The following is a 13,209-nucleotide window of genomic DNA, read 5'->3' as shown; positions in this document are numbered from 1 at the left end:
GTGGTTTATTCAGCCTCTTGTCTTCTCTCAAGTCCGCTTGCACCTTTCCACATCACCTTCTTAATTGCTTGTCACCTCTGTTCCTTTTCTTCTTCACATTCATTTTTTCATCAAACTCAGATTTCCTCCCCCGTATTGCCCTTACTTGTATTTTCAATATTAACTTCTTTTGACCTACAATGCCCTACCTCCTCTCAACAAGTGCCTTCTCTTTTCCCCAAGCATCAACTGTTATTCCCATGTATATTCATATTTTGGATGCAGTGACCGGTTTGAGTTTACTGCTGTAAATGGCTGGTGCCCCATGTGCATTGTGTGCGTTTATGGGCGCTAATGCTGGCGTGTCTCTGATTGTGTTATGCTGTGTGTCTGTCTATTACACCAAATTGAACTGAGCTTTAATAAAGACTGCAGGGATCCACACCTAATAACTGCTGCACTCTGATTATCGGAGTGCTCTCACTCACCTTCACACACTTTGTTTTAGGCACACACAGACCCGGGCACGAATGTATATATGCACATTATATACAGGCATGTTATAAACTTCTTTTATCTTTGACCCTTAATACAAACGTATGTTTTCCTTAAAATGAGCCTGGTTTACTTGCTGACAAATCAAAGGGTGGACTTCCTTTCTGTGCACCACCAAGTTTCTTCATTAACAGCAGGTGTTGCTTTTTAAGCCTCTGATGACATTTATTGGACATGTAGTGGCATTAAATAAATGCTAGGTTGGCTTTTTGTTCAATGCAACGTGGAACTAGCAAACATGTGACTGTTTCCCAATTTGGCTTTCCATACCCATGAGCCTTACTGTGTTGTTTGCACAATAAATGTGTGGAATAAGACTGTGAGAATCAAGTAGCTACATTTTATTTAGACGTCTCACAGTGTGAAAATGAGAGACTGCTGAAAATAAAAAGAAACAGTTCAGCAACTTCATGCTCAGAAATAATCAAACTAATGCAGCAACCACTGTAGTCATTTTCAAAGTCAGCAGGGACATTTACTAACAGTATGTCAACAAGTGTTTGCTTGGCAACATTAGGCGTTCCAAAAATCCCCCCTTTAAATGCCATGTAATGCTTCATATACGTCTGCTGACATTTCATATGGTACCATGTCCTCAGTAAAGCTATTTTTGAGATATTATGTGATAAGAGGTATGTTAAAATATAAAAATTATTAATCCTTATCCAACTGTCGGTCTAAGAGAACAGAAATGCATAGAAAATCAGCTGTATGTCAGAGGTTTAGATAGACGCATTTTTTTCTCGTTTAATGTCATTCTAAGGTATATAAGATCTGAATGTCAGAACATTACCTTTCCAGCCTGTGGCTGGCCCTTGGTAAAACCTGTAGCCCCTGTTCTGATGTTCCTGATAAATACTGCAGAGGAATCAGTTGACTCACGTCCCCTTAATCACAAAAAAAAAACACATCTTTGAAACTTCAAGAGGTACATCACATACTTTATGTCTGACTGCATTAACTTCAAGCTGAAGATATCCTATCACTTTATCTTGTGGAAATAAAAATGTATTGCTTTTATGTTTGACAAATTCAGTGCAGCATTTTTGACGGGCCAAATGCCTTGAGCATCAATTTTTGGTAGTGAGTCAAAAAAAATGAAGGCTACATCTGGATTGATGTACCCTTCATTTTTTTGTGTCTACAGGCAAAAACAAAACTTTAATGCATTCACTGTTGTGATGGAATAACGTTGTTCTGCAACGTTTTCCGAATTGTTAAGTTTATTTGTAGTTCTCGTTATTTTTTAATCGTTTATAGTTACCTTCATAAGACTTTAACTTGCCTTTACTGTCTAAATAAATACAAGCTAAATGAAAAAGAAATAAGTACTATATGAATTACAATAAATTAGTTTGACTATAGAGAGCTGAAGCATTAGAACAAAGTAGAGAGAGAATCAAAGAGTTCATTCACTCCTCTGACATGCGCTGCCAAAAAACACACACACACTCACACACAGGGGTGCATTGAAGCATACAGGCAGGGCGTGTGAAGAGTATAAATAGCTCTGCATCCTCACTGATGCTATTTTTAAACCAGGAATCGTGACTGCCTTAACCAAGGGCAAGACGAAGAAGCACGAGGCACAGAGAGAACAATACTGTATGACAGACTTCTTGATAACTCATAAATAAGTATGTTTCTGTTCAACGATTGCTGTTCCCTTTTATAAGTTTCTGTCTGCATTCTGCTTTCTGTCATCTCTCTTTGTCTGTGCCTCTTTCTCTGCCTCACTCCCCGAGGCCCTCTCTAATGATACCGTGTTTTCTAATCGTGCTTTGTGGTTCCGCTTTTCATTGTTTCCATTGGCGTCCCAGTGAGACGTTAAACAATCAAAAAATGGGAACTTGCAGTCAGTCAGAACAGTGTTTGCCACAAAATCATAATACACTTACATAAAACAGCATAACCCAATAACATTACTCTCATACAAAATCATGTTTAAAGTTGTGTGTGGATAGAAAAAGGAAGCCTGGCTGTGTGTCTGAGATAGATGTGTGGTTTGCTGAATTGATGCTCTACACAAAAAACAATAATAAAGGAAGGTTTTAGTATTTTCTGAAAAAATATAATGTTGCTTCACTTGAAGTCGTCCGAGAGTTACCTTCTCACTAAACAGACATCACTAAAGAATGGGTTTCCTCCTTGTGATGCTGTGCCAGGGGTTTCCTGCATCTGTCTGTAGTCATGTCTGTAGATCCTTTTGCTTTTAAATTTCTCCTGAGGGAGCTGGATGGGGTTAGCCTGGAATGAGATCAGATTGTCTTGGCTGGTGCAGGTTTGTTTTTTCCACCTTCAGAAATGCTTGGCTGTTTGACCAGTATGTGTGGTTTATTTATCTCCATCATCAAGCGCATTCAAGTGTTTGGTTGATGTGAGCAGATGGTCGTTTTTTCTAAACTTAAGCCAAATGCTTCTGTTGTCGGTTAGATTGTAAATAAACAACAGTTACTTGATGACACAAAGTAGTCCAAACCAAATATTACCATGACTTGTACAAAGAGACAGATAAGGTTTGACGTTTAATCTGAAGTTCCGGTTTTACATAAGCCGGGACGATAAAGTTATTTACATTTGCTAAATTCCAGAATATTTAAAAGTGTCTTTCCATTACCCATATTTTGTCTCAGTATTGAATGCCTTTCAAATAGCCCTGATGACAATGTACAGGTGTTGCAAACTTGTAATTGGTAAATTCATAGCATTTGAAGAACTAAAGGCACTGCTATGTATCAACTCCAGAAGAAAAGTGAAGACATTGTTTTCAGATTGTAAGATTGTATTATTTGTGAAATATACCCACATGGGCTGACAGGCTAATCAGAGAGGAAGAAGCCACTACTTCAAAGAAATGTTTCGCATCACCTTTTGAGTGTTTTCCTGCAGTGCGAACTGGTGCACTTCACAAAACAGACGCCATCACAAGGAAAGAAGATGACATGGAAATATTGAAACCACATCTCAATAGGAACTTAACAGCTTGAGTAAAATGGTACTTTTTAAACGGACAATGATCCTCAGCCATATTAGTTGCATGACTTAAGGACAATGTGGCTTTTTCGTACAGTATATATATAAATATCCAGTTGGAGCCGCATTTTGTTATGTCTTTGCTGCAGAAAGTTGTGTCATCATGTAATCTCATTTGCTTTCTTGTGGATGACAGTGGCTCAGCAGGTAGCAGTTTGTGTAACCGGTGGGTTGCCAGTTATCCCATTCTTCTAGGTCGTGGTGTCCCTGGGCTAGACACTTTGCCCACCTTTCCTGCTGGTGGTGGTCAAAGGGCACAGTGGCATGGACTGTATGGCAGTCATTTTTCAGCCTGCAGCTGCAGCTACAATGTATAGCTTACCATCATCAGCGTGTGAAAAGTTATCAAGGTTTTTAACGATAAATGTGTAGTAATACTCAGAATTAAAACCTTTAAGCACTGAACCGAACTTCACAAGCATTAAAATCTCCATTCATTATAACTGAGGTTACATGGATGTGAGAATCCAGACTGCAACATGATTAGATAAATTCCCAGTCTGTGCAGCACAGTGTGTTCATGTGTGACTTTGTGTCAATTAATGGGACCTTCTTCTCTCTAGTTGACCTGTGGTGTTGATTATGGCTCAGAGTCTGGCTGTGCTGTAAAAGCATGTGTCCAGCTGAGGTGTTGATTGCCAGAATTAATGAACTGCCATTTAGCTAATCCCTGAAAAATCCTGACAGAAAAGGAGGGCACATTTTTTTTCAATATGATCATTGCCAAAACTCTTTAGACATTTCCAATACTGGTTTTCATAAATTCTGTGTGCAACTATGGCTCATTATCAAAGCTGTCTGATTGGACATAAACAGCACCATGGCAAATATATTTCAAATCTGCTTTGTGAAAGTAGAACTGTATTGACTCACCTCTGATTTTCAAGATTCATAATCATGTTAGCAATCAATGAAGCACTCTTTCAACAGAGGAAAAAAAAGTAAATTGTCTTCCTGGTCTTGTTTCTTTTATCTAAGTTCTCTTGGCTAAATAAAAATAAAAAAATAGAATCTCCATATAGAAATTTATATATGTCTTAAACAATTTCTTTTTTGAGAGAGAAAACAGAGATGTTTTTTTTGTACCTTATCAGACTGTTGGCAATCTTACTTGCAAATGTCCTTTCAGCTTTACATCTAGACTCTGTGATATCAGAACAGTTAAACACAGACTTACACAATTTTTCTACAGTAGAAAAGGGCTTTGTAATGGCCACTGTAGGACACTTTAGGGCATTGATTTGTAATTTGGCAGTATAATTAGGGTTATTGTCCTTTTGGAAAACCCAATTTTTCCTCTAGCTTTAACTTCCTAGTTGGTGCCTTGAAATCTTCTTTGAATATTTTCTCTCAATGTTTGTTCCTCAGGATGCCTTTGATTTTGTTAAGTTCCACTTTTATATTTTACATTTGAGTTACTGTTTCCAAGCTTGGAAATGTTATTTTTCCAGCAAATACTGGTCATTATGGCTAAATGCTTATATTTTAGTTTAAACAGATGAATATGAAATCTTCAGGTATCTGAATGCTGTACATATGAACCAGACTTATGATTTGTTTTCTGACATTTTGAGAGATTTCCCTTGATTTTTCCATGATGTCACAGAAGAATGTTCAAAGTGCTGACATATTAAATGAAACTACGTTTATCTTATTTCTTGAAGATGTTTCTGTCTTTTGGATTATATTTATGACAGTCATGTACTGACTGAAAAACTACATCTGTCTATACAAAGAAACTGTGTTTTTAAACTTTAATAACTGATATGTTTGGCACCCCACTGCCAAACATATCAGTGTTTTACATTTGCTTATTTGTAATTGTTATTTTTCACATTTTATCAGAACCTATGTATTTGAAGCCAGAGGGAATAACTGTCCAAACATGAACAAATAAGAAGTAAAATAACAGAGCGACTTTAACATACTGCCACCATGAGTGGCACTATTCTGTATGTAAGAGAGATCTAGAAGAAAACCTGTCAGTCACAAAATATCCAGCAGGACAAAGATTCTAAAAATGTTGCCATTTGTAAAATTATTCCCATTCAATGGGCCAGACAAAGTTAGAACCTAAATACAATTGGGAATCTTAAAAAAAAATGACATTCATAACCACTCTCTGCCCAGTTTGACTGGGTATAACAAATTGATGTAGAGAGCAAGTGAATAAATTTCACCACAGACTTTTCAGATATGTTTTTGTGAAACAAACTATAAAACATAATTTTTTAACTTCACTTTTTAACTTTGGACATGTCTTTTCCTACAGTATATTTTTAGCACAATGTCGTGCCATTTTCCAGATTTCTAAAGCACTCAGTTCTCAGTGATACACAAGTTCTGAGGCACGTGTGTCAAAGCCCTGAAACAAAATGGTGGATGTGAAAGTAAGTGAACTAAACCAGTGCAGCTTTTAAGATCAATCTGAGGTCTTACCTTTTCTTTCATTTCTGCCAATGGGGAACAGAGAACACAGCTGGCACCTGTCTGCTGCAGAGACCTCTATGCAGTACAGACAAAGAGAGAGAACAAGGCGGTGAATAGGAAATCGTTTGAAACACTGAGAAGGAGACAGGGGACAGAAGGTGTGTGGAGTAAACAGAAATGAGAAGTTTAACCGTGAAAAGATGGAGTCGCCAGGTCCACTAAGGTGAGAGGGAGGGTAAAGTTACATTAAGGGGAAATCTGGAGAGGGGGACTCAGTCATCTGTATACTGTTTATTTTATTCTTCTGGGGAATCAATAAACTTCAGTTTGCTCTTTTGATGCACTCATTCACTCTTGTAAGTCGTTGCTTTTTAATCCAATGAAATGATTAACATGCAATCAGATGTTGAGATTCACTAATGATTAACTTTAATATCAGTTTACCCTTCGTCACTGCAAATATAAGTAAGGTATTGACTTATTTTCTTCAGAAAATGAATAGCTGTTTGATAACTATTTCCCAGAATATGGCGACAGCTGAGAGAAACTTGGATAAATCATACTTTAATATAATAATCTTAAGCTGGTTTGAGCTGGCCAGATGGTATGTCTCTAGACAAGATTTAGATGAAATCAAAAGTGAACCGATCTTCAGGAAATGTTGTAAGAAACACTGTATAACGATGTGAATGGGGAGCATTGTAGCATTCAGCAGACCCACTGGCTGTCTTTTATAGAGCCCCAGGTTACATCACCATAACATGTCCCCATGCCAGAATGGAATATAGTTGGAGGAAGTAGAGTACATCATTTAGTGGGCTGTCTGCCGGCTGCAGCATCGTACTGATGTATCCTAGCAACCAGTGGAGAAGGGTTCGCTCAGCATCAGTTGCAGCCGGTGATCTCTAAGGAGTCTGCATGCGTGTACGCACGGGTGTGTCTGTTAGCTTGGTGGAATGATAGATGAGCGCTGTAGAAATTAGCATGCTAGCTCAGCCCTGCAGGGGAGATCAATATCAACTCTACATTCATCTCTAATTATCGTGGGAGAAGTTAGGGGGGGATCTCTCGCTTCTCTTTCCCACCCTCTTGTGGCTTTGGCAGACTTCTTTCAGAAACTGTTTTTCTTTCACTTTTTTCCTCTTTTAAATATCTGACTCCTTTTTTACAAATTTGTTCTGTTTAGAAACCACATATTATCAACGGGGAAAAATATGAACACATTTATTTATTTATAACAAAATGTTATTTGCATATGAAATGTTTACATTTCTTCTGTCACATAGATCACTATGTCATGCTTACTATGCAGGAGACTTAGACAGCAAACATGACTTAGGAGGATAGTCAAGTTATTTTATGTAAGAAATTCCTATATTTTGTAAAAGAAAATGTAATATTGCAGGAACTGATGGAAATTTTTAGCAGTTTTAAAATAACTCCACTTAATGGTGACAGCATTTTGCTTAACCACAGCAGGATGGTTATTTTCAACTGCATGATGTCACTTTTAGTTCATTGCTCAGGGGGCCAATAGCTGCAGCCTACTCTCTTACTATGCTGTAATCCATTGAATTCAAACAACAATTATGCTTGTACCTTTCACATTTTCATAAATATCATGTTTGCAGTTTTAAAACAAAAACATGTTTCCTTGTTGTTTCCCCCTTTGTCTTTGCACATTCAGATGTATTTTGTATGAATTGCATAAAATGCTTAACCTCACTCTGCTCTTTGTTTGCGTGTGCCTTTTGGTTATTTTAAAGCATCCTCTACAGTCTCAGTGATATCACATGGCGCTGGTTTTCTGTGTAATTAGTAATGATTTCCCTTTCTTTCTCTCTGCATCAGTACTAAGTATAGGTGAAGGAGGGTTCTGGGAAGGCACTGTCAAAGGAAGAACAGGCTGGTTCCCGGCAGACTGTGTGGAAGAAGTTCAAATGAGACAGTATGACCCAAGACTTGGTAAGAAATTATAATTCACATCCTCGTACAAATTATTGTGCATATCATGCACATAGTACAACAGTCCTAGATGTTTGGACTTGCTGTGACGTTTTGGGTCAGTATTTTGTTTTTTTGTTCCTTTCTTTTTGTTTAGCTCTCTCCTATATAAGCCCTTCAGAAACTGTGACTCCAAACACATTTTCATTTTTTTTGTTTATTTAATATGACACCTGTAAACAATTTTTTAGTGTAATGACTTGATGTCTTGTGTAAAATCAATTATATGTCAAAGATATATAATTTTTCTTTATTTTTTCATGCCAACCTTGTCCTCACCCGATACAGTACATGTTCATTAATTCTCAGAAATCCTAACTTGAAATCAGAAATTCAATTTTTTTATTTATTTATTTTTTTATGTCCAAGCCTGGGAGTTAATAGAATAATAAGCAGTAAACATTGATTCTTTTACATTTTTATTCACTTGATAGTTTGTTTTGTACATGAATGCACTTTGTGGATTTACATTGCATTATAAAATAGATACCTTTCCCCATTGAGACATAAAAAAAATGAAACATTTTGAACGGATTTCCAAAAGGGCTTTTATTCAAGGGACAAATAAAAGCTGGTCTTAAATTTAAGTGGTAGTGTATTTACAGTATTTAATTAGAAAGAAACTGAGTTGCAGAAGAAAAGGCCACAAGGCAACAGACTGCTTGATTTAGTAATGAAATATTTAAAGTAAAAGCAAATGTAGAAAAACTGGAAATTTTCACTGAAAATACCAATCTTGTCCAAATTTTGTGAAATTTTCACAAAAACAAATTATGCAAAATTAAAGAAAAATATATAATTTGAAGGGACCCTGAAAGGTTAAAAGGTTTTCCTTGTACAAATGTCTATGCAAATGTGGTATTGTTCATCTTTGACAAAAAAAGGAATCCAGGAATCTCCTTTATTCCTCAACATATAGCTTCACAGATGAAACAGCAGAAGAAATACTCCTCCAATTTCTCCAACCATAGTTGCACGTCCTTGCTTTATAAAAAGCCTTCTAAGAAACACAACCAATCTACCACCCAATGCCAGCTGTTATCAGCCTGATGCACCCTCTCATTCTCCTGTTATCAGCCTGCACAAAATACACAGGTTCCAGCCAAAAACATTGGTGCCAAGCATTTTGAGAAGGATGCTGCCTTTACTACACAAAGACACTAAAACAAAGCCTAATTTTATATTTGTCTTTTTTTAAGGGGCAATTTGAGGGCAGAGTGGAGCAAACAAAGACCATCATGTTAAAACATTATTACGTGTTAAAGAAAAACCCAACATCATGAGATTAAACTAAATTGGAATTAAATTTTGCATAACATGCAAAAAATAAACATTGTGGTGTAAGGGACACTTTTGGTTTAAACTCTGTTATCACCTCAAGATTATTTAGAAATTGTTACATCTGGTATGTACATTTTGAAAAGGAATGGTAACTACAGGAGATTATAGTACATATTCTCAGCTTTATTGGTCACATTTGGTTTCCAGACAAACTGTCCTGAGTTTGAAACAGGTTTTCAGGGGCTTTTAATTAGAGCCTTATTTGCTGTAGCTCCAGTAGAAACCTTGACCACGCCATCCTGTGTCAACCAAACTGTATATCACAGATTGTCAAAATGACCAAACGGGAAGCTTAAGTTATTCTGTCTCACTGTGCATGTTGGAGCTTTTTCTTATTAAAGCAGGTGAGTCACAGATTCCATGTTCAGGTAGATGTTCTGTTTATTTCCCTTTTAAATTGCTTCCATCTTTCAGTAATTGCTTAAGGTAAAGCAGCATACTTACTTATTACATTCTCTTCTTTTTGACTGTAAATTTTCTCATCTTTCAAATACATAGTTCTTAATGTTATCTTGATGCAAGATTTTCTGATCGGAAAAGAAACAATCCAAATTTTAAAATGGATGCCATATACTATCACCAGCAAGTTAGAACAACAAAGTCTGGGGACTTTTAGCATCCGGGTTATTTTTCTTACCAAATCATCCATGCTCCTGCAGCAGAGATCAATGTAAACATTGTAACTAGTAAACAACTGGGAGTACATCAGATTAATGTGGCCACATTTCGGTTTGGACAGCCATTTAACTAACAGATGGCACATTTTGTTTGGTGCGTTCCCAAGGGCAGCAACATGTGCAGTGCTAAACTCCACTGAGTCTCATAAGGAGGCATCATGGAAACCAGTTGGCCATCTTGTGAGGTAGTTTAGCAGTGCAGCAAAAAAAAAAAAAAACTACATTTAGTAATGGGACAGGGGCTTTTTTTTTTCCTTTCATAAATATCACGCCTTTCCCTGTATCATTTGGCAGTTGTCTCCTTGGGCCTATTTCTGGAGCAGCTGGGGCATTTTGTGGTTAAAAGTATTGTTGAGGGATAGAGGTTACTTCAAAGCAGGTGTAAAGAGGGGAGAGCAGCCGGAATCTCTAAATACCCGATTTAAATGCATTGTGAGAAAAAGATAGAGAAAGGTTGGAAAGAAAGGGGCCAGATAGCCAGAGAGACGGATGGTGGAGTATACTCTAAGAGACAGGGAAGCAGAGATGGTTGAGCATGTCTTTTAGTCAGAAAGAAGAAGAGAGAAGGAAGGAGGCATGATGGGAGATGGGGCAATATTAAAGTCCTTTCACTCATAAATCCTGAAAAATTGAACTCTTTGAGATCTAGTTTTTTTGAAGGATTAAGAATTATCTTCAACCTCAATATAGCCATCCTGAGTTTTTTCTTTAATATTGAACAGATTGTTGTCATGTGTCTGTAGAGGTGCTGTGAGAAGCACCTCAAAAGTCCTCATCAGCTTATATAGTTTGTAATATGTAGCCTATATTTACATGGGTTCATATTTAAAGAAAAGTCAAGCTCGATGAATAATAACTGTTATTGTGCAAAAATCTTTAAATTAAACAAATTTCTTGTTGCAGAAGGATAATCTCACCTGGAAAAAAATACCTACACCTTAAATTTGAGTTTCTTATGCTTTTATTATTTTTCTTTTATGTTATATCTTTTTGACAAAATCATCAGTGCCATTGTTACCTTAGCAATCCCTTTAGCACGAATTTGATGGAAACAATCCTTAACTTAAGAATTTGAAATAATATGAGTTACAACAATATTTATTATATCTTTGAGATCAATAAATCAATCAATTAAGTTTATTTTTTGCAACAATTAAATTTGAATTTGAATCTGAATTTGAATTGAGTTGAACTAAACCATAGCTTATCTTTTTAAGTTTGTCACAGATTCTCCCTGTATTTACCTCGACTTATTGATTCCCTGTTGCAGAGATGACATGACAAAGAGACCAGTTTGTACAACATGAAATGGGGAAGTAAAGGATGCAAAAAGCAAACAGGATAGAGAAGTAATGCCTGCGGTTGGCACAGCTCTATCCAATTTACAGACCTTATGTCTCTTTTCAGTCAGTTTCTCCACCATCGCCTATGTTTAAGACACTCTTAGGCTCAATAAAAGTCCTCCTCACTACTCCTAATATTTTGCCTCATTAGTCTGACTTAGGGCCTAAGGTGCTACATGAATGTCTGTAAGAAAAACCGTAGAATTTCAGAAATTGAGAATTTTTTGAAAATTATGTCACTGGAAGCTAATCTTAGAATTCTTTGTAACTCTGCATTAGAGGCGACATTTGTAAGTCATTGCATGTAAGTTTTATATATATTTTTAAATATATATAAATATTCACAAGGGGTAAATGTAAAATGTAGCCTACACTGCATACTTCTTGGTAACGTCAATGTATTTAGATTCTCATGTAATAATTAAACATGAGCTAGCCAGTGAACTACATTATGCCATTAACCAAATTGCTAATTTCTGAATCTACTGAAGCATTTAAAATCTCATCCTCCATCCTAACATCCATCGACAGCTAACCAGCCGCAGTACAACTCAGGATAAGATATTCACTGGGACACACATAAACACGCACGGTTTGTTTATCAGGAAGCAGCCATTGAGCCATTACTGACATCGAGGGCAATATGTCTCAGCGTAGTGAAGCACGAAAGACAACCCAGTCCACAATTAAGTAACCTTAATACTATTGAGTGTGCTCTCTCTCTTTCCTGCTGTTGGCTAATTCCACTCTACCACTGCACATCACCGTGAGGCATGACTCTGAAAGTGGTATCTTTCTTTATCTATCCCTGCCTCCATCTTTCCTCTGCCAGGTTTGAAAGAGCAATGATGGAAGAACCAGAGGGAGACAAAAACGGGGGAGGACAGTTTCAGTCAGAGGGACAGAAAATGAGAAAGACGGAGAAAGGAAGCAGGTGGCCACATGAAAGAGGCAGTTTAAACTATCACCGGTTCTCCTGGTTGTTATCTGTCACCACTCTGCTCCTCTCTCTCTCTGCACGGCCAGAGCTACCTGCGAGTAGCAGTTCATCTCCAGCTAGTGCTCAAGGGGACAGACAGGGGGAGATGATGAAAAGCAACAGAGAAAACATGGCTCATGAAGAAAAAAGATATAAAAAAAAAAAAAACAGCAGCGACTATCGATTGAATGGCACCATAATCATTTAGTGGTGAACTGGAGATATGTGTTCAAGCTCTTTGTCATGACCATATGTTGCATAAGATTAAACAATGTTGCTTTTTAGCTAAAAATATTATATGCCCTTATAACATAGCAGAACATCATATACTGAACATCCGCACACACTTTGTTCACTCTCCCTTACACATATGCACACATGCTGCTGGCGTGTTACTTGGGGTTAATAGTGGATGTTTACTTGCGGCAGTGAAGGGGATAATGATGTGACTGTGAACTGCTCTTCCTTTTCTAATGATGCAAACTAATTGCGATGACACTCATTTTTCGCAATGGCACTGTTAATCTGTTGTCGACAATCTGTTGGGATCTTACAGCCCTCCAGCAGAAACCGTCCGACCCCCACCCTTCCTATCTTTCTGTCTTTCAGTAAGAAGATGTGTAGCTCCCCCAAGACAAATATGCCACCCTTATGCTAAACAACATCCATGATTTCCATAGAATGAGCTTTAATTTGTCTTTCTTGACATCATGCAGTGTTAAATGTCCTTAAGGACCACGACTCTGTCTTTTAGCATTACGCTGTTTGTAATTCTCCTAATTTGTGTAGTGGTTATAAAAATGTGCAAATTTCTTGTTCTTTCTTTCCTTTTGTGCATATTAGCTATGTTCCTTCACTCTCTTTACAT

At 37.1% G+C, this 13,209-nt stretch overlaps 1 protein-coding gene across 3 annotated transcripts in view; it reads left to right on the top strand.

Annotated features, from left to right (window-relative positions):
• Window positions 1-13,209, top strand: part of shank3a (SH3 and multiple ankyrin repeat domains 3a) — a 151,692-nt gene that overhangs the window by 97,020 nt on the left and 41,463 nt on the right. For all 3 annotated transcript variants that reach the window (XM_055035584.1, XM_055035577.1, XM_055035569.1), the window contains one exon: window positions 7,849-7,962. In XM_055035584.1, coding sequence (XP_054891559.1) covers window positions 7,849-7,962 — 114 coding nt within the window. The remainder of the gene's footprint in view (window positions 1-7,848; window positions 7,963-13,209) is intronic.

This window comes from Poeciliopsis prolifica, unplaced genomic scaffold (genome assembly GCF_027474105.1).
Source record: "Poeciliopsis prolifica strain line A6 unplaced genomic scaffold, Auburn_PproV2 SCAFFOLD001, whole genome shotgun sequence".
NCBI classification, from domain to species: Eukaryota; Metazoa; Chordata; class Actinopteri; order Cyprinodontiformes; family Poeciliidae; genus Poeciliopsis; species Poeciliopsis prolifica.
The sequence above is the reverse complement of the archived record's forward strand: the minus strand, read 5'-3'. Positions and strand labels throughout refer to the sequence as shown.